The sequence below is a fragment of the Acanthochromis polyacanthus genome, chromosome 12 (assembly GCF_021347895.1).
Source record: "Acanthochromis polyacanthus isolate Apoly-LR-REF ecotype Palm Island chromosome 12, KAUST_Apoly_ChrSc, whole genome shotgun sequence".
Lineage (NCBI taxonomy): Eukaryota > Metazoa > Chordata > Actinopteri > Pomacentridae > Acanthochromis > Acanthochromis polyacanthus.
This window is the reverse complement of record NC_067124.1, coordinates 1,886,797-1,908,340: the sequence shown is the minus strand read 5'-3', so window position 1 is coordinate 1,908,340 and position 21,544 is coordinate 1,886,797. Positions and strand designations below refer to the sequence as shown.

General features: G+C 40.8%; 1 protein-coding gene across 49 annotated transcripts in view; it reads right to left on the bottom strand.

The window, feature by feature from the left end:
* The window catches only part of rims2a (regulating synaptic membrane exocytosis 2a), a 153,636-nt gene that overhangs the window by 41,933 nt on the left and 90,159 nt on the right, over nucleotides 1-21,544 (bottom strand). For 11 of the 49 annotated variants that reach the window (XM_022204259.2, XM_022204297.2, XM_022204305.2 and 8 more), the window contains 12 exons: nucleotides 21,096-21,143; nucleotides 18,774-18,904; nucleotides 18,109-18,301; nucleotides 16,739-16,892; nucleotides 16,196-16,222; nucleotides 14,820-14,888; nucleotides 12,310-12,448; nucleotides 11,803-11,904; nucleotides 9,418-9,534; nucleotides 6,242-6,427; nucleotides 4,646-4,752; nucleotides 4,282-4,314 (listed from right to left, as the gene is read on the bottom strand). In XM_022204259.2, the coding sequence (XP_022059951.1) occupies nucleotides 4,282-4,314; nucleotides 4,646-4,752; nucleotides 6,242-6,427; nucleotides 9,418-9,534; nucleotides 11,803-11,904; nucleotides 12,310-12,448; nucleotides 14,820-14,888; nucleotides 16,196-16,222; nucleotides 16,739-16,892; nucleotides 18,109-18,301; nucleotides 18,774-18,904; nucleotides 21,096-21,143 (1,306 nt within the window). Of the gene's footprint in view, nucleotides 1-4,281; nucleotides 4,315-4,645; nucleotides 4,753-6,241; nucleotides 6,428-9,417; nucleotides 9,535-10,159; nucleotides 10,226-11,802; nucleotides 11,905-12,309; nucleotides 12,449-14,819; nucleotides 14,889-16,195; nucleotides 16,223-16,738; nucleotides 16,893-18,108; nucleotides 18,302-18,773; nucleotides 18,905-21,095; nucleotides 21,144-21,544 lie in introns of all 49 variants that reach the window. The other 38 variants (XM_022204348.2, XM_022204365.2, XM_022204445.2 and 35 more) reach the window with 25 other exon arrangements.

Sequence of the window (21,544 nt, the reverse complement as noted above, 5' to 3'; positions counted from 1 at the left end):
AGAAAGCTCATCAGCTCGATGCTGCACTGCACATCCACACCGTGCAGGAAGAGGCTGAAGAACAGAAGGATGCCATCCAGAGGCTGACTACGGCAAAGTCATGCTAATCACAGATGTAAATAATTCTGACCCATTTAAAATCTATTAACCACACTTTGATTAAGTTTTTTTTAAATTTTCAATCAACATCCAGCTTTTACAGTACGTTTTTTAGGCCTGACTCTGGGAAGCAAATAAAGAGTCCCCACAAACAAAGGATTCATATTTCTGTATGAGTCCATGAGCAGTAAAAATCTAACTATAGTAATCTCATTAAGGACAACGTTTGGAAAACGGTTCTACATTTAAATGTTTGTTCTTTTGGCCTTTAATTCTTGATTTTGTGACTTACGGTATAAGCTTCTCAGATTTTTTTCCTTCTTTTAGAAACTGAAATAAAGAAGTAGGACAAGGTAAACAGTCATTTGTAGCTAAAGGAATACCTTTTTCTTGTATTACAAAGTTCTATCTGCTGGTTTTGTTTTTGTGAGTCTAATCATATGATGCTCTTCAGAACCAGCATGTTCAGATGGGAGAGTACTCGAATGGATACCGTACAGGATGACTAAATTTGATGACACATTTGAAACACGTGCTTCTATTTCACACAAAAGCTGCTGTTTGTTAGATTCAGATGAGGCTTCAGCTCACCATGATGAGACAGACTGATGCACTGACTGCACAGTCAGTGAGGAACATACTCCTTACTGTCTGTTGTGGCCACACTTGTCAACACAAGGTTAAATGGGTCGATTACTGTTCATGGACTCATATGACTGATTGAGAACAAAGCCTGCAGCTCTATCAAAGTGAAGCTTGGCTTTTTAAAGTGGCAGAAACTCACACGCAAACCAACTAACCTGCATCAGTGAGGGAGGGGTGTGGCTGCGTCCCTCCATCAGACAGAGAACCATTCAGCCCTCGCTGCTGGTCCTCCCATGTCACCTCTACAGCAAAACATATGCACACATGCACATACATATACACAGACGTACGCTCACTGGTTTGGACACTAAAGGGATTGGAAGAACCTTGGTGTATCAGGAGAACTTCTTGGTAGATTCTGCACTGAAAGTGGAGCCAAATCCTTCCTCCTGCCTGTTATAAAATGTAGGTTTTGTCACACTGCACTACAACCACTGTGTTTATGTTGCAGAGCGGTACTAGAAAGCTTGGGAAAAGAGAGGTAAGAAGAGAAAAAGACCTCTTTGCCTCTTCAGCACTAGAATCAAGGACAGCTCCTCATCAAAGATTATGAACTTTGCTCCATCTGCTGGCCAACAGAGGTAACAGTCTCTCAGAATAAAAAACAGGAGACTACGCTCTGTACTACATCTGCAGCAAAGCAGAATGCACAGAATTCAGAAAATACAACACAGAATTATTGTTTGTCATTTTTGTTGTGCACTATGATAAAAATCTGTGATTACTAAAGATGGAATAATTGATTTTAGTGCAGTTTTTGGCCGAAATTACAGAGAACTGCCCTAAACAATAGTTTTATACAAAAGAGACTGCCAGTTTTAAGGGAGCACTTGAACAGAAAATGTGTGTATGTGTTCAATAATCCATGTCTAATTGAAATGATTGGCAATTTCACAATGGAAATGGAGAGCTCTGTCTTTGTGAGGTGGAGCTGAGCAGAATTAATTAGTATTAAAGTAGAGGGCAGATTAGAGCTCTGAGGCCAAACGAGAGGCAGAGAAGGATAGAGGAGCAGAAATCACAACGGCACTCTGCATGTCTGTATTAACATCAGTTTCAGCTACGGACAAGTTTCTAATTTGATCGCTCTAAATTAACTTAATAGGAATGACCCACACTACTTATTAGATAAAAAAAAATAGATAAAGGAAAATAAAGAACTTTAAAGTGTGCTAGAGCAAAAAAGAAGGTAAAATTACTCAGAGTAGCTGAGCCTCGAGAACCATAGCTGCTAAATCAGCTGCTAAGTCACAGAAGAAGTGAGACAGCCCACACAGCAAAGCCACACCATCACACTGTTCAGACGACTTGCCTTTCCTTCCATTTACTGGCGGGCCTTGGGGCTTTTCCTCATTTTCTGCTGCTAGTAGGGGAGACAGATGGAGGCTCATGAAATGATGGCCCTCTGCAACCTTATACTGTAATTCACGTTAATATGACACCTCAGACTGCATGTGCTTGCACACAAACACACTGCTATTCCAAGATCTGATCACTAGTTGGAATAGAAAAGCTGAACATTTAGATAATTGTACTGCAAATTGTGAGGTCAATTACACCACACAAATGCTACTGTGCTCATAATGCAACATGCAACTGTTTCACGGAAGCATTTGGCCTGTAGACTGTTTCTGATTGATTCCAGATGGTTTAAAAACACAACGTTGCTTTTTGAGACCTTATATTAATATCCATGAAGTCATTCAGCACTGCAGCTATGACAGTGTTGAGTAATAGCACCACACAGTCAAAGGACAGAACCGTGCCACATAAACAGATGGGAAAGTAGGAAGTGGAAACTGCGGGAAACTCCAGTTTCTGCCAACAGTCTGGCAATTCATTCAAGCCTGTGGTTGAATGTACTGTATATCAGCACATACTGTACATCACGCTCCTCTGGTATTACTCCAACTTCAGGGCTGCTACTTAATATTTAATTAGTTTTCATTATAAATAACTTTTCATGAACAACTTTCCTGAAGGAAAGAGAAAGAAAGAAAGAAAGAAAGAAAGAAAGAAAGAAAGAAAGAAAGAAAGAAAGAAAGAAAGAAAAGAAAGAAAGAAAGAAAAAGAAAGAAAGAAAGGCAACACATTGCTTTTAAACAAGACTGTTTCTGTAGCAGGTTAACACACCTGGGCGACCATTCAGGGGTTCAGGTGCCACATGCTCCTCCCCTCTTCCCTCTTAGCGGTTGCCACACATAAACAGATAACATACAAAACAGGTAGGTATGGGCAGGTATGAGGTATGACTAAAATTCGACACACAGCTAGTTTATCAACCTACCAGCTTTTTTCTGTAACCAGCGAAGAGAAAAAAAATCCAGGCCATAAAGTTCTACGTACACACACACACTTGTAGGCTCACACACATTTGCGTTACATAAGCTGAGAGCCATACGGCTCTGTGGGAACTACAGCAAAAGGTCAGATCAATACCTCCCCCCACTGCCCACGCACTGCCACAGTCATGAAAGGTACAACAAAGAAAGAGAGAAAGGCAGAGGCATAAACACAAAGAAAGACAGAAAGAAAGAGAAGGAGAAGTGGAAAAAATAGACTGCCTGTCGCTGAGACACAGAAGAAAAAGAGATTAGGCCAGGACTGAAGAGGAAGGAGGACAAAAGGTGACACAAAGAAGCGACAGAGAGGTCCAGACAGAGAGCTCCAGAGTGATAAAAAGATGGCACAGATACAGAGGAAGGGTGGGACCGAGACAGAGCGAGCAAAGGAGACAGTGAGGAAGATGGAGAGAGAGAGAGTGAGGCTGGCGGCTGTACAGAAGACAGGGAAAGCCCTCGTGGACTCTGACAGTGATGAAAGAGTTGTGCGACTGCTTTGACAAGTTCGCCAAAACTGCATGAGCTTCTTCCCTTCTCGGTAGCTTTGTTTCAGTCATTCTCCACAGTGACCGCAAAGTTAAACACAACCTTCATCTTTTTATAGCATCTAATTCAGACACACAAAGTAGTATAATCATTGTTTTCATCACGCAGCATGTCATAAGTCGTTTCCACAACACAACGTTTGCTAAAGGAGTGCTGAGGAACAAAAGTGATTTCAAATGCCACTTTGTAATTGTGAAGACGATTAAATGTTTTTGCCTACGTCATTATTTAAAGCCTGGAGTGAATATTGTTTAGCAGACACAGACAGAAAAGCATTATATTAGCTTTGGTGAAGTATCTCAGCAGTCCAGATAATTAAAAAAGCCAATAATTCGCAGACAAATACCTGAAGTATAACTCAAAGCAAAACAACATGGAGGCTACACAGGAACACAACACTGGTACAACCAATAGGATCCAGACAGACCTTCAGGTAAGTACAACATGATGGCACAGGACAACTCAAGTCTACGTTCAACACAACTGCAACAAGGGGAGGGTTCAAGGTGCATAAACTTATAAATTCAGTTTAGACTCCACTGAACCCAGCCACCTGCCATTGCAGACAGGGTTTTGGCCTTCAGAGTGAGGTGCAGCTCAACCAGCACTCCCAGTCTGAAGGACTAAACCCGCACATTCAGGTACAGACCTTCACAAGGCTCTGTTCCTTCGTCTCCATCTTCTGAGAGAGAAATGGAAAAGGAACCGAGTAGAGATGTTACGGATGGAGGGCAAAAGTAAATACCCATGAAACACAAAGCAGAGAAAAATCCTTGTACCTAAGATAAGATCTATTGCTGATTCCATCAGTCATTAATACTTCCTCCTTTCTCAGTCAAAAGTGAAGTGTAAGTGTGAGCAGCTGCTACAAAACCAAAGCTTTTCCTGACACCCAAACAGTCGGGTCATCGAACAAGAAGTCTATCATTTCAATATCCTGCACAGCATATGTGTATTCAGAATACATAAACAACAACCCTGTAATACAAATAGAAAAGATTCAGGTGACTTACTTCTGTCCTTCCCTGTAGGTGGAAGCTGTGGAAGTTGGCGACCTCGTCTACTGGACATAGGGGTACTGGTGGGACTGGTCTGAACTGATCCACTACGAGGATGCGCCCTATATGACAAACATTAGTGGACACTGATGTGAGAAACAAATTAGGATGAGAGCTGATGGCGGATGCAGGGCCAGGCCATGTTGCACCCACATCACAGTGTGACTATAGCAAAGGAACTTTCAAGGAAGACAAGGCTGCAGATATCTGTGTAAGCAACATAAAAAGTTAAGCTATGTACTAAGCATGATTTAATGTAGTCGTCTAGGGTCAGTTAACAATTTTGAATAAATTTTGATCACATAAAATGTCTTGAAGTGAATCACTGTCAGGCAGAATAGCAGGCAATCAAGGACAGCAATTGTACAAATGAAAGAACATTGTAAGCTTTACAATGTGTCTCATTTCTCCAAATATAAAACCAATGCACACAGTGATGACGTTTGGCACATGGCATGGAAGTGGAGGGATACATCAACTGTAAGGAGCTGCAATAAAAAAATGCCAGGTGTGAATCGCATGTACAGTCGACTCATCAAGCTGCAGGGAGAAAAGAGTTCAACGCAGAAACAGCAGACCAGTGCGACCATGCATTCAGACTGTCCCCAAAGGGCTTGAACTCAAAACGAGAAAAAAAAAGAGCAAAAAAGAACAGAATGCCATCACAGGATAAACGGCATCGGCTGATGTTAGTAATGAAAACAAAGTAAAATGTCGGCCCATCACTGCTATACTCACACAAGTGTATGAGCAGTGTGTTCCAAATGAAAACGAGTCAGCAAGCTCATCTACGGTGTCGGGGTCGTCGTGCCTGGGATATGTGTAACAAAAATACAGCACATCCACTGGTGTTTTTGGGGGGACACAACTGAAAGTGGCTGGGTGGGGGGAGTTGTGAGGGGGAAGTTGGTTGGTGGGGTGAGGTGGGGTGAGGTGGGGTGAGGTGGGGTGAGGTGAGGTGAGGCAGGGTAGCAGAGTCTAAGGAAAGGGTGGGAGGTAGGTGAGTATGAGGTGTTCTTTGTTTCGTGTTTTTGGTTTGCTATGTGAGTTAGTCAGGCTGGGGGTGGGTGGGAGCTCATGGGACGGGGTCTGTACTGGTTTAGTTCTACAAAGGTTTTAAAAGTACAGACATTTAGCAGAGGTGGAGCAGCTTTGGAGGCAGGAATAATCTTAGCAGTTGATTAAAATTTCCATGTGAGAGTAAAAGAAGCAGAGATTTTCACAAAGCAGGCAGACTTCTACATTCTACCTGGCATTTTAATATCCTGGCATGTAGCTAGCTATTTGGATAAGGTAGACCAGCAGCTGAGCAAACTAAACTAGATACTGTAAGTTACAAAAACCTCTGGAAGCTTTAATGCATTAAGTGGGCTTTACTCAAATCAGGTTAATTAATCAGGAAACTTTGGGACTACTTACTGATGTTTTTCACCTAATGTTTAAATTATTTCTCCCTCCAGTGTAGCCATGCCTGGGGAAAATGACTGTACAACTAATAACTCTAATCTCCTTCTATGCTAGGTAGTCTAGCCTCCCCAATCTGGGTCACACCTCGTCAAGGCAGGTGAGGGGGGGGCGGACCTCCCAGATGGCAGAGACGGCATGGACCTCATGAGCGAAGAGTCGTGGGGGCGTTCAGTGGAGCGTGAGCGGGACGTGGGCCGCTCTATAGTGGGCCGCTGGTCTGCAGAGCGGGACCTGCTGTGATACTCGTGTCTATCCATGGCTCCGTGGTTCCTACAGAAGTTGTTGAGAAACAGGTAGGCACTCAGTGGGACTCCGGGACAGTATGCTGGCAGAGTGGATAATATGGAGGGCAAAGAAATCTGGTGCACCCTCAAAACCTCAAGGTGCATGTGTTTATGGACCACACCTGGATTTTTGGCTGATATACCACTTTTCTACAAATTTCTACATCTTTATCAACCATGTAGAAGCTGGTTTGTTGCCAAATATATCTGAATTGCAGGGAAGTTACATGCAAATCTATAGACATGGTCCCTCAAACTAAATAATAGAAGGAAATTATTCAGAAACTCATAGAAAATAATAGACAACTTTAATAATAATGCTAATAAAGGTTGCAGAATTGAATGCACATTTGACATTTGACAGTCAACATTTTTAGTTTCATGAAAAGTATATGAAGTCCAGTTTACAGTACATGCAATTCTTTGAATTTTGCTTAACATCAAAGCTTTGTCTATTATTCTCAATGAGTAGCTGAATGAATACATTGGAAGGGTGGGTCCGGTAGTTTCTGGTCCCTGTGCTGAATGAACTGTGAAGTCCTCAGGATGTGTGCAGCTTGCAGGGACTATGTGCTGTCTCTCTGTACGTGCTGGGTGAGTTTCCATCTGCAGTCTGTTTGGGGTAGAATGAAATGTGAAGGAAAAGTGATGTGTATCTTTACATTGCATTTGGCTTATTGGCTTTTATCTTTTATTTGCTGAAAATGCCCAGGCATTCTAAGTATTTTTGGCACAGTGAGGATGAAGACAGAACTTGTTGATCTGAAGAGCTGCAGGAAAAAGCAGGTGAGGTTTCTGAAAATCATTGACAGTGCACAGGGATTGTGTTTATCTTTGCAGAGAAAAGGAAAAACAATGTATTATCATAGAAAAACTCACTGCACATATAAAAAAAATGAAATAAATATTCACCTCAGTCTTTAGGATATGAAAAATTGAAAAGTAGAGGGGATTAGAGCATGCACATTGTTGGGTAAAGGTACATACATTATCAGTTCAAAATAACAGTTGTCATTGAAAAAAATCAGTTGTTTTGCTTCATAAAGAAAACAAAAGCAATGATTTGTTTTTTGTAAAATGCAGAGGACATATTGGTGGTTGCACACTGTAAACATGTGTAAGTTTTGTTTAACAAGGCTAACAGACACCAAAAGACTTCCTCTAGTCAAATTAGAACGACTGCATTTGAATTTGTGAAAGAATGGTGAAAGTGTGTGTTTCTGCTCACTTCTAAATGTTTGCTATTATGGAATTTTATCAAATTAGTTCTCTTTGTCATAGCCTTGTAGTGTCTGTAGCCTCTCATTTGAAAAATTGTCCAGTAGAGGAGATTTCCTGGTGTCTAAAATATCTAAACAAAGGCTCATCAGTCAGTGACATTCTTTATCTACAGCCACTTACTGTGGGTTTCCATCATACCGTTGTAAGACCAATAATTTATGGGTAATGTGAAGGTTGTATCTGTTACAAATCAAACATCTGACAAAGTGTAATATAATGGACACAACAGTGATATATATTTATATTCTGCTGATCGGAATAGTACCGCTTTCTAGATTCCTACTAGATGCAAACAAAGTCCAAAATTTTAGTTTTTTGGTCACGGAAAAGTCGCTGCATTAATGCTTCTATCCTTCAGGCTTTGTCCCACTCATGGTGCACTCTGGGGCAATGCACTTAAACTACAGACTCAAAAAAAACATTTTCTGCAGGAAAATCACCTAAACTAAGACACTTGCCAAAAGGCTCAAACTCCACTAATGCTTTAGTTTCTGTATTCTGCCTCATTTCTGTTCACGTCTCAGTCAGCCTGGATGCAGACAGAAACTAACCATATACTACCAGATGGAGAGGGGAGAGAATTCTAATCTATTACTCTGTGTAAAACTCTGAGATTCCAGCTACTTCCCTTTGTCTGTCCGTTTAGACAAAAAAGAATGGGAGAAAAAAAATAGATGGACAGCTCTTGTTAATGGCTATCTAAGGCTATAGGCTGAGCCTGAAGTCGAGCCAAGCTGGGCCTTAGGGAAACTTTGTGACACTTTAATAAAGTCAGTCAGGCTCTCGGGCTGAGTTCTGAGGACTCATCACTTTTTTTCTTCCTGGAGAGGAGAGAAATGGCACCAACGTCACGTTATTCCCGACTAAAAGCCAGATGGCAGCAGGCAGAAGACTGAAGTCATTTACAGCTTTTCTCTCGATGGGAGGGATGATGTGAGTTCTTTCTTTTTATTGGTGCACCAGGATGCTGGTGTGGGTCTTAAGAATGAATGAGTGTCAGCAGGCCTTTCTATGGGTGCTGAGAACGGGCCAGAAGCCCATTCTAGTCAGACAAAGAAGCCAAAGGCCAAACACAGAATTTACAAAGTAGCTGTGCAGCCCAGAGAAATGTGCATCAGAGATGCCACTGTATGGATGAGTAAAAAGCAGCTACAAATAGTGTGTAAAAAATGTGATGTGGGGCAGGATTTGGGAGGGATGTGGGGCATTGTCTTTTTATTGTTTTTTATTGTTTGTTTTTAACTTGTTAAGCACTTTGTGTTACTTTTTGTATGAAAAGTGCTACAGAAATAAACTTTGATTGATTGATTGATAAAAAAGGACAACACTAATAATAACACACACCAGTGGTCAATACACTGCTGTTGGTGTAAAGTACATGGGTACAGAAACAACATCAACAAAGAAACAGTCGAATGTTGGCCAGCACTTTACTCCACGACCAGTTTACATACAGCTGACATCAGCAACACAAAAAGCTCTGAGCCTCAACATACAGAGGCAGTTGTGTACCATTAAAGTACATCTACACAACTTCAGAGCTGTGATGACGCCGCAACAAAAACCGATATCAGAGAGGATATCATTTTCTGTCATCACACGTATGATCACGCATAAATTAAAGACGAACGAGGGACAACTTGAGGAGACCACAGGATGGCGGAGAACAGATGCAGCAGCAGTGCATGTCAATACCTCTCGTAGTCATAGTCGGAGGAGTAGGCGCCCTCTGAATAGGCGCGGGCCATCCTAGTGGAACGCAGTAACCTGACTGCTTCCTCTCGGCAGATTGGGTACACACGATGGTTGCGGCTGGCGAAGAAATATCACAACTGGTCAGCATTTAATTTTTTCACCACAAGGGGAGGTAACATAAAAAAGATCCTGTAAAAGAAACTGGAATACTCTTCTGGATTTTTCCTGGCTTGAACAACTCTGATACACTGAAAGTATTCACATGATTGTAGGAGAACCCACCTCTGCTGGACAAAACTTCACAACCACCAAACACTTATCCATTTACAGTATTACGACAGTATGGGTGGATAATATGAAAAGACAGATGTGCTTTTTTAGAGCACATGGAAAATAAACAAGTGTGTTTAGGATGAAAAAGATGCTGAAAGAGAGCAATGCTGACATTAGATGTTTGAACATATGGCACTACAAAAAAGTACCACGTTGTGTATATATTTAATCTTTTGCAGACGAAATATATACTTCCACACAACAACGAAACAGCTATGGCACTGAAAATGGACAGCTAATCTGAAAACATGCCACACTGTCAGTGTCATGTCTTTAATAACAAAATGGAAGCTTTCCTCAAGAAAAGAGTGGGATCGTGGGTTGGGGTGGTTGGTGTATAGGGGTTGTTGGGTTGGAAAAAGTGGAGATGCAGAGATGAGGCTTCATGCAAGCTCAGGTAAAATTCTACCTGGGGTCCTTATGAGGATCATCAACAGGCTGAGTATGTCTGGTTCGAGGTAGGGTGAGAAAATGGCTGCAACCACATGGAGGGAGGAGAGAAGACAGAGATGGATCTGAGATGGCGAAGAGGAAGAGGCGGAGGAGGAGGAGGAAAAAAGGAGGGAGAGAGAAACAGAGAGAGAGAGAGAGAGGATCGCAGATAGGCAAAATCATAGGCAGACAGATGGAGGGGTGAGGAAACCAAGGGAGAGAGAATGAAAGATTTCTCAAAGAAAACAGGATGTGAAGGTACCCAGAAAGCTCATAGGAAAGGTTGATGTAACCGTTTCAAAGAGGAAAAACAGGCAAGGAAGATAAGAGCTGAGAGAAAGCTGAGAAATCAGATGGTGAGGAGAAGTCTCCTTTACCACACAGACAGATGAAAGAGGTAAACAGAACACACCAGCAGCAGTCACGAAGAAAAGAACAGAACAGCACAGTCCAAACGCCTCAGCCTGCTCGGTGTCACTTTTACTGGATGGTTAAACAACTTAGGACCATGCTATCACACAAGAGTTCTTCTTTTACAGACATAATCTAAACAGCATTTCATAAAGCAGGTACAGACAGTGAAAATGGCCATTTTTAAAGAAAACACCAGCCTCACAAAAAGCTCTGAAAATTCCACAGGAAGTGTTTCAATATTGCAGGAGTTCTGGGATAATGCCAAATTTTCTGTGACTCATTTCCTGTGTCATTTTCAACTGTTTTCAATAAATAACCAGACATTGTTAATTAAAGCAGATGAAATACACCCACACACTGTCCCAGACAATTTAGATAAGTGCATTTTCTGCATCTGACACTGATTTAGGCTGAGCCTCAGAAATATCAAATAAAGTTAATTGGACGGGGGAAAGTAGCTGCGGCCTGGCAGTGCCAAGGCTATGATTGGACTCTTGGAGCAACATTTTCCAACCCTTACAGAAAATAAGTGCTGATGGAGGATAACTGACCACTTCCCCTTGACCACTTCTTCCATAAAGATAGTGGAATACATGTAAATGCTATCTACTGTGCTTAGCATCGGCAACATTGGCTTCAAATGTTTCCTGCGTAATTTTAGCCTCTTGATTCCAAGATAGAAAAAATGAATTGATAATTACTGCTCTTAAGCGGCGTAATCTCACCCAAGTGTGGTGTTCATGCAGGGATTCAACTGTGACATAACTTTTCTAATAAATTACTGAAGTGACAGATTCATTTTTATCTTTACAAATGCCAATTTTTAATTGGCTATTTGCTGTATTCATTTATTTTCTAATAATAAATATTGGAAATTAGAAATTTTGAGTCGATTAAGATAAAGTAAGTATCAAGGTGCAGGGAATCCACACCACTGTATTAGATTAAACTGTTTTGAAGGAGAGGAAAAAGATGCTCTTTAAAAGTTGGCACATCAAAAAGATGAAAGGACTCACAAACACGATCAGTTTCCAGAGAGTTTAAGGCAAACGGCATCGTGCGGAAGTGTTTGCGTGCATAAAAAGCTCACTGTATATCTACTCATCAGCCCCACTTGTGCTTGTCAGCATCTATTCATGCATGCCCACATAATTGCATGCATCTACTGTAACACAAGTGTAAGCTGCAGTGTGTGTGTGTGTGTACCTGTCAGGGGAGTAGTTATCTTCGGACACACTGTGGTGCTCCACTCTAGTGGAGGACGTGTACTGAGAAGGCCTAAGGTCAAAGGCTGGGTCCAGACTTCTGCTGTGTGACAGAAGTGTACTGGATCACCCCTCATGTAGGTGACACACCACAAACTGCCCCCTGCTGTTCCAGGGGCACATGGCCTCATGTTTAACTGAGGCATTAGGAGGAATCGCAAGAATGCTATATGCTACACAGTGCTGACGCAGCATTCTGAAGACAGAGCGAGTGGTGCTACAACCAAACGGGCAGCTAATTTTAAAATAACCTGAAATGCCATCTCTTTTTCACTAAGCTACTTAAGCTAGCAGTTTGTGTGGATTCCCAAGCAAAGAAAGTAAATTCATCCTATAGTGCAAAATACATCATAAGCACGCGGGCACAATCATAACGAATTAAAAAAAACAAAAACACGTACACCCAAGTGTCATGGGTTAGCCCTCTGGTGCACTGAGCAGTTGTTACCTGGAAGGTGGGGGAACGCTGGGAGAGCGTGACCGCGCCCGGTTTATATCCGCTGATCGAGAGCAGTGGTTAGACGACATAACCTGCTCAGGGACAGATAATGTGGAGCTCTGGAAGTCTCTGCCATTTGGCCGATAGTCTGTGAAAACAAAAACGGATGAAGAGAGGCAGAGATGGAGGGACAAAACCAGAACAGAGAGGCAGCTGGGTTATTTTTGTGATTCCTTATTTAAATCACAACTCCAGAGTCAAATTACAAAATTCTGTGTTAATTTAACCGTACAACACCTGAATGTTGATTCCCTGTATTTCTGAGAGGCTGAAACAGGTAAATCTACAGTCATAGCCAGTGACAAATAATGACCACTAATAATACAGATTCAATCTGACCAAAGCCTGTACCAACTGGAAATAAAGAGACACAACTTTCTAAAACTTACATTAAATTTCATTCTGCACAGGTGACAGATTTTCTTTTTTCTAGAAGCTGAGTCTCTGTATTCCAAAAATGAGGACTAGGTTTAAATAAAAGTGCAGTTCATCTGCTGTGTTAACATTGTGCATTAAACATGAAAATAACCTTCAAAAAAATCTGAAACATTATAATGAATTTTCTCTGCTAGACTGATGAGTCCATTGAAGTTGAAAGAGTTCATTAACCGATAATCAGACATGGCTAGCAGCCATGGTTAAGGTCAGTGCTTAGCACTATTAAAGTTGATGGATATTCAATAGAGTGTACAGCACATTAAAATGAGCTAAAGAAAAGCCTGAATCAAAAGTTAGAAAAGAAAGCAAGGTAGGAAAAATCGGAGGTAATAAAGAAATGTCGACCTTCACTTAAGGTAGTTTGACATATTAATATGATAAGGGTTCTTTTAGATGGGGGTAGTAGATGGAATAAATCTGTTATAATAGTTCAAGCTAAATGATCCTTCCTGATTGCAGTGGGTGCAAAATTTTAAATAGCAGTCTTATTTCAGCTGCTTTTGTATCTATTTTAATAAACTAAAGCTAATACCAAGAATAACTGGACAAAATGTTTGCTTCATTACGATGCATATTAGATTTAACAAGGAAAACATCTGCCATTACTGCACAGCAGCTCCAGTACTGAGCCTTCTGTAGCAGAGTAATCAACTTCCATGCAGAGCCAAATTAAATCTATTCGTCCTCTTGACATGCTGCTTCACGCATGAGTACAACCTGCCTGTTAAGCACATATAAAAAGGAGAACCTTTGCTGGCAATTAATAGGATTTAACAACAAGAATCGGCTGCATCAGTGCAGAAGAGCTAAAAAATGAAAATGAAGATGTCAGTTATACAATTCTTGGTCGATTATTACAGAGGCTAGACTGCACTGTGTGTCAGACAGTTAAAATCCTGCTAGCTTGTGTTCTGCAAAACAAAAAATACCAAAAAACAGTTTTTCTTTCCAACTGAAAGTAATGTTGTGATAGCAGATCAGTGCAAATACTGCAGGATAAGATGCGGTGGAGCCGGAGTTAAGAGAAACGTGCAATCAGAGCTGAGAAAAGGGGCATTCCCTTCACTGTGAATGAAGTGAGGGGGACTGGCATTGTGAGGCAGTGAAGGGCTGATGAGAATGTTAAAGAGGCTGGGGGAGGATTTCCCTCAGCTACGGTATCATCAGCAAGCCTGGGCTGATGCTCTTACCGTCTCAGTGTGCCTGTCTGTCTGACAGGCAGTTTGCTACAGTAAATGAATCTATTCTCTTCTCTCTCTAATGTATTTCCCTTCTCTTTCATGTATTCTTCAACTCTCTTCTTCATTCTGGCTTGAGTCTACTAACAGAGATTTAAAACAAACTGTGCAGGGAGCTGTTTTTTATCATGTACTTTACCAACAACTTTCCTGCCTGCTTTCCTCTTCTTCTGGTTTTTCATTTAAAGAAAAAAGGAAGGAAAATATTTTAAAAAGCGAAAAGCAACACAGTGCTCATCAACACAACAGTCTGCATAGTAAAAACAAAGGAAACCACTATTATTTTCTAGCGTCATGGGTTTGCTGCCTTTTCCAGCATCATTTTCCTCCTTGTTAATATTTTATGTGGACAAATTTCAAGTACTTTTCAGTCTTTCTCTCTGCATTATTCTCTGGCTCTGTGGCTGGTAGCAGCTCTGATGTGCAGCGTGGGCGTGCTGCTGGAGCCACAGTGACTACAGCAGAACAGCAACTAGCAGTGCAGAGGCAGACAAAAGCTCAGCGCTCCTTCACTGTGTTGCTGCTGATGGGCTGCAGCATTTTACTTTGCTAAAATGTTATATAATTGGGCTCGTAAGCTGTTTAGGTCCGCAAAGCATTTGAGTGATGATGACATGTTAGCTAAGCTAATTTCCATTTTTTTGAATGAAAGTCAAAAAATTATAATACAGACAATTTTCTTTTACATTACCTTCAAACTCTTCATGTCATTCTGTTTTTCAGATTTGAATCAGTTATATTACAAATTCATTCAGATCTATTAACAGGTCTTGGATGCATTACCTGTTATTACCCCAACACCATCTTCACAATCGTAGTCTGAGATCTCACTGTCACTTATCCTCTGGGATCCTTTAAGAAAAACAGACAGAGGGGAAGGTGAGAAAGCGGAAGAGAAACAACGAGAAGGAGAGATGGAGAAAAGAGGAAGCAGTAATTTTTATTCCCTTGGTCAAATATTTACCCAGCTTTTATATATATAAACTATCTTCCTGTTTTGACTGCAATCTGTATTGGTTAAAGCGAAAGTTCCAATTGAGACAAATAACGGTGCAAATCATTCCTCGACTTCGACAGAAACAGCAGATCTCACTTCATCTGAACTGTGGCACTTTTAAATGACACATTCAATCATTCAATGTACATGTGAGGATAGGGATTGGAGGAGTGATACGGCGTTACAGCTCTTTCTTCATCCTCCACAGTAGGCTTATCCGCCTCCCCATCCCACCGCCTTCACTGTTCAGTCAACTTAAATCAACTGGACACGTGTGCTTTTTCAGAAATGACAAGTGCTGCACTCTGGCAGTGCTGCTCCCAACCTCTCATCTCAGTTGGCTGAAAACTTTCTACATCTGTCAGCTCTTTCACCTCACACTAACACAAACACCCAAAAAATGGTCCTGGTGGGGGAACGAGCAAAGCTAAGCGTGGAGAAGAAGCAGTGAAACAGTGCAGCGTAGCACAGACTACACCACTGTCATCTAAAGCACGTTAACCAGCATCTTTAAGGGGGTTTGTATAGAGAAAAATAATGTATTATGCATAAAGATAATCAAAGATTCAATTTTCTCTGAGTCAACATGACATGACAAAACAGTCATCTGTCTCCCACAACAGTTTCAAGAAAATATTCACATTCCAGACGCACAAACGCAAGCAAAGCAGAATGGGCTGCAAAATGTGCCAACAGTATTTTGTGCCATTATAAAAGAGAAAATATTCATAGTGTTTAAAATAACAAATGACATACATCACAGAGGAAAAGCAAGTGGTCATATTCACATCATATTGCATCTGCTAGGACTGGCAGGTAGCCTGGGTTTTCATAACATCACTTTAGGATGAGGATCGAATGCAGTTTTGCAGGATATGGTTGTGGCTTGCCAGGTGGGATAATGACATAGTTCACAGGTGAGCACACAGAGTGGGAGAGACCACTGTGTCCTAAACATCTGTTTCCTGACATGTCTGTCACTCTGAGTGGATTTCAAACTAGTGGTGAAAAAAACCACTAGTTACATTAAAAACACGTAAGGCAACAGAAACATGGAAAAAAGGGTGGAGAGTCAGGACAGAAGGATGCATCTTTAAATAGGACAGGAGAACACTCAGATGCTCCATAGAACAGCAATTCTTGGAAATGCAGGGGCCTTTACCTGAGTTGTACGAATACGAGCCTTTGTCTGTAAAAGCAGAAGCAGTAAGGTTGATGTGACACAGAATAAAACAAAATATGATAAACTATGGCTCTTAAAACCTAAAAGAACTGAAACCAGAAAAGAGCGGCGTGCAACCACTGCTCAGTTTATTATTATTATTATTTGAAAATTGACTAGTTATATTGCATGTGGTTCCTTGTTTGTAAATAAAAACAAGTGCATGATTGAAAATTAAAAATCTATTTTTTGTTGTTACTACAAAGTGTGTTTTTACCTTAGTGCTAAGCATTTTCTATAGGTTTTGTGGGATTACCCCTTCAACACAAATTTCTTAGTATGACAGAAACTTTTTGGTAATAAAAAAAGACCATTGACGTATCAGCAGCCCTGATTCTTTCTTACCATGTACAGTACATATTTTAGATCATTTTGCATTGAACTAGCTAATTTATTTTTCTCTATAGGGCCCCTACTAGCTGACTCTTCCTTGTAAATTTCAGGATATCTGTGACATGCGTCAGTGATGGAGGTGTTACTTACTCTGCAGTCGCCGTGTCGGACTCTCTTCATGGAGCTGCCTGCGCTGTGCGTTCGGGGAGGCACGTGGAAGTGGGATGGAGGACACGTCGTGTGTTTGTAGCTTGTACCAGTGTGGCTCATCGTCCAGGAGTGCTGTCTCCAGCTCAATCAGGATCTGCAAGACAAAAAATGCCACGTTAAGGTTTCTTCTCTCAGAAATGTCCCCACCCCTGTGGTAACTAACTAACATAGTTTTTATCAGAAATGGAATTACTACAACATGAAACACACACTTGCGCCACAATTTACACAGAGCTGCTGTAAAGCGTGTAAATCCAAAAACTATTTTTCTGGGTTTACACTGTATTCCAAAAGCTTGGTTCTGAATATTTTAACTATTTTTCTTGAACTACACGTTTTATGTTTGTGGGTTTTATAGCTTGTTTGTTTGTTAGTTTCTATCAGTTTTTTAGTGAAAGTATCAAACTGAATTTCATCGTACAATATACAATGACAGTCAATAGAAACTTTGAGGTAGAAATGTATGCAGAATTCTACTTGTAGGGGGGTTGTAATTATTCATTGTGGATTTACTGATGATCTGGTGCCCTGGTAGTTGAGATAATGATGAGTTGTCATTTTGTCATGATTCATTGCACATGGGTTGGTCACTTTGCAAAAGTGAACCAAATACACACCAAGCAATACTCAGTGAGTATCTGCATAATGTGAGAATGGGTTTTGAAGGCCTATATAAAGGCCCAAAAAAGGCCACCATTGTTAGTCCAGTGAACAGCATCATGCCGCGTCTATCACATGAACAACGTCTCCGGGCACTGGGTGTGGTGGAGGCCGCTTTGAGCTACAGTGATGTATCCAGGCGTATGGGCTGTTCCCAACCCACAATCAGAAGCCTGGTCCAAAGCATGCGCCGACGGATTGCTGCCTGCATCCAAGCACATGGAGGCCGTACTCGGTATTGACTGTTGTGACTTTGTGTTTGGCAGGTGCCGTTTTCTTTTGTGAAATTCTTTATTTTGAAATCATTCTTGAAACTTCAGATTTTTGTTTCTGTATGCCAATATGCTAAACAAATGATTCATATGAAGAAAATCCAGTTTGGGCTTCAAAATAAAAATTCTGTTGAAAAATATGGTCTCAAAGTTTTTAATGATTGTCAGTGTACAAAGACAGCAAGCGTGATTTGATATTGATTCAATTCTGACTTTAAACAGAAAGTAAAAGTACCAGATTCCTGTCCATGTGTGACAAGGACTAAACCACCAAACACCTTGTAATGTTCAGCAGGTTTAAGAGCTTGACCCTATCAGGGGGACAGGCTGTGATGCTGTCAGTGACTGTCTGTGATGAGTGTTGCTGGGGTTTCTTACCTCTCCCAGGAATTCGCTTTCCTCCTCCCTCACCCTGGCTTGGTCCCACAATGTGATCTCCAGCATGCGCTCACGAAACTCCCGCCGGTGCACCGGCGAATACATAAAGGTCTGGTTCCATTTGGGCTCTAAGGATTTCTTTACCGTTTTTGTTCTCCTCTTGCTTTTGTCGCTGGAGGAACAATAATTCAAACTGTTTTTATTTACAACCATGATAGGGGAGAGCCACGAATACAACAGATCAATAACACAACACAGCACAGTGCACAGCACCAGAGCATGCCGATGATGAGAATGAGATGGCCAGGCGAATGCACTATCGCCCTCTAAATGTCCACCGCTTGCATATCTCGTCAATGCACAAGAGAAAACCACTTAACAATATGTAAACGTCCACTTAATAACCAACAACATAACCTCCACAAACATTCAGATAGCCTACCTTGATGATAACGGACAAAAACAAACAATGATACATGACATTGTGATGTCACACAATGGCCTCAAAACACTCTGTTTATATATGATCTACTTTCCAAAAATTACCAGCAGCTTGTGCTGTCCATTAATGTTCAGCATCTCTCTGAACGGAGTGTATTGACATGAGGTTAAAAGAGTGGGATAAAAAAAAGACATGAAATCATGGTAACTGTTACTACTCTTACCTTCTGTCAGGGAGGAAGTAGATTTTGACGTAAGGGTTCCTGGGCCGGCCGTCTTCCCTGGGTGGCAGGTCTTTGGCGCCTAGGATGGTGACGATTAGCTGATGGCCCACTTTGTCATACCACAGTTTGACCTGCAAGGGCAGAGCAGAGACAGCCTGCTGAGAGACAGCGCGAGGCCAAGCACAGGTAAAAATACACAGAGGGAACAATGCAGGAGAAGACAACGTCATCAAATCCAAGCTGAAGTTATTACATTTGCATTTATGTCTTCTTGTGTTTTTGACCTCAGTCTTCTCCTGTATTTACCCTTCAGTGAGGAAAATGTCTAACTGCTAAAATGATGTCAGGTCACATGCTTGGTGAGTCAGTTTATCAAAACTTTAGAGTCATTAAAACATGGCTGTATCAGAGGTAACAAAGTGTGATGATGCTGAAAATGTCAAGACCCTCCTTTAATGAACGGAATGTGTTGTTGCACTTGTATCTGTGATATGAATATTTGTATTCATTGTGATTCTTTGTCTTGTAAGTCGATGCTTTTTTTTAAATGCATGTGTTTATGTTTGCCATTAAAAAAATTCCCCTGTGGGGCTGAAAAAGTTTATGAATGGAAGTAAAATGCAGTTGGCCTTAATGTCATTTCAGCTGAAGTGAACTGAAGTGAAATTCTAAAGGCAACATGCTCTAAAATGAACAGTGTGCTCTGTTAAAAATGATACCATCTACCACTGATGCTGTTGTCTCTAATAATGTTCTCTCAGATATTCACTGGGGATTGATATGGAGAAATCAATCATGCTGTTGCAGGAGGAATCAAAGACAGTTCACGCAAAAACGGAAGTATGGACTCCAGAAAGAAGACACTTAGAAGAAAGAAGGAAAAATCCAACAAAGCCTTACAGAAATTCAATGAAATGAGGAGTAAAACTTCTAAGTTCTTGTCCATACTTCATTAAAAATATGATCATGGAAAGGGCCTGCACTGTGTAACACTACCAGCTATACATGCAGCAATGCAAGACAAGTCAATAGATCAGATATATGCAGAACAAGACAGGAGGGGGCTTATGGGAAAACAAATTGTACCAAGTAATGTCTGAACATGTAGCCCACCAAATTACCAGGTACTACAATACATAAATATATTTCTGTTAATTGGTGAAATATCTCTGAATAGATTCACCTTGAAAAAGTGACTGCATTATGTATGTATCAGTAAATGCTGGATACTACATGTGATCCAATACTAAACTACTCAGATATACAATAAGAAGGTGTCTTTATAATGTGTCCAATGTGTAAACAAATAACTGAAACAATAAGACTTAAACAAGCGTACACACACAAAAAACACAATTATCCACCTCACCTCTAACACCACATCACGTGTTTCAATTTCAAAACCCACAGTGCATATCTATTCAGTCATTCAAAAGGTTTTCAAATGATAGTATCACACGGCAGATCCATCCAAGTCTGTTTAGGTCTCTCTTAAGCAAAACAACCATGAGTTAATCGCCAAAGTTTCAATCAGGAATATTAACCCTCTGGATAACTAAACCAAAAATACAGATTTGCACAAAGTGATGCTACTGCATGATCGCAGAACAAAAAACACAAAAAAGACAGACTGATATTGAAGATGACAGGTTAAAAGAGGCCCCTGCAGCAAAGGCAAAGCTGTTCTTTTAAGGTACAATTTGCTTTATTTGTTAACTTTCATCCGAAAGGGAAAATGTAATTTGGCTTTGAATTCCCAAACAGGATGGTGAACTTGGTATCTTTTCAGTGCAACATGAAAGTACAGAGCCATCAGCTGTGATCTGCTCACTGGCATCGCTTGGAGGAGTTTATTAGTACATTTTTTGTAGGGTTAGTTATCGAGGTTTGGGTTCATGTCACGATGAAGCAGAAAAATCCAAGTCCTTTGTCCAAGAAAAAATACAGAGACACCCTCCTGCATTGCCCTGGAGAAAATTCTAAATATTACTTCACAACACGGGGTCAATCACTGCAGTCAGTGCAAAGAAACAGGCAATTGAAGAGTGTCTCTTCAAACGTGTTCAGATTAGTTGAACATGCACTACTTGGGAATAATGGTGTGAATGAGTTAGAATGAGTAACAAGACTTCTAATCATAACAGTGATACCAAGAAATCAAATAGAAGAAAATGACACAATGCACTGCACTGGGAGGGAAACTTGAAGCTGCCATTTCCCCGGGTATGCATTTTCCAAAGTATGGAAACAGAAAAAAGGCCAGTCAACAGTCAATGAGCAAAAACCAGACAGAGTTTGTGCCCTTCAGACAGGGCCCATTACCTGGACCCTAGGGGCAAAAGGCGTTGTTCTTCTACTAAGGCTTTGGCTCTGGATAAGCAAAATTAAACAGCAAAAAAAGAAACAAAAAGAAAATGCAATAAAACCAAAACCCCCACAACACAAAAACTCACAATACACTAAACACACAACAACAGAAGTTGGTAGTTTAGCTGGAAGATTTAGGCCAGCACTTAAATATTTTTTCATCTCTTATTTGTTTCTGTTTTTTCCCTCTTCTGCCTAATGAATACTACTTGTCCTTGAGTTTCTCTGTTTTGTTTTACATAAAATCTCTGAGCAACTTATCAGTGGCACACAACTATACCTCTTCTTCTTCTCTGGACCTTTCGCTCTTCTGCTTCAGTGTTTGAATCACAGTGATGTTAAACAATTCAAATTTATTTCCAAAAATATCTTACAGAAAACTCTTCACTGTGTAGAATTACTCA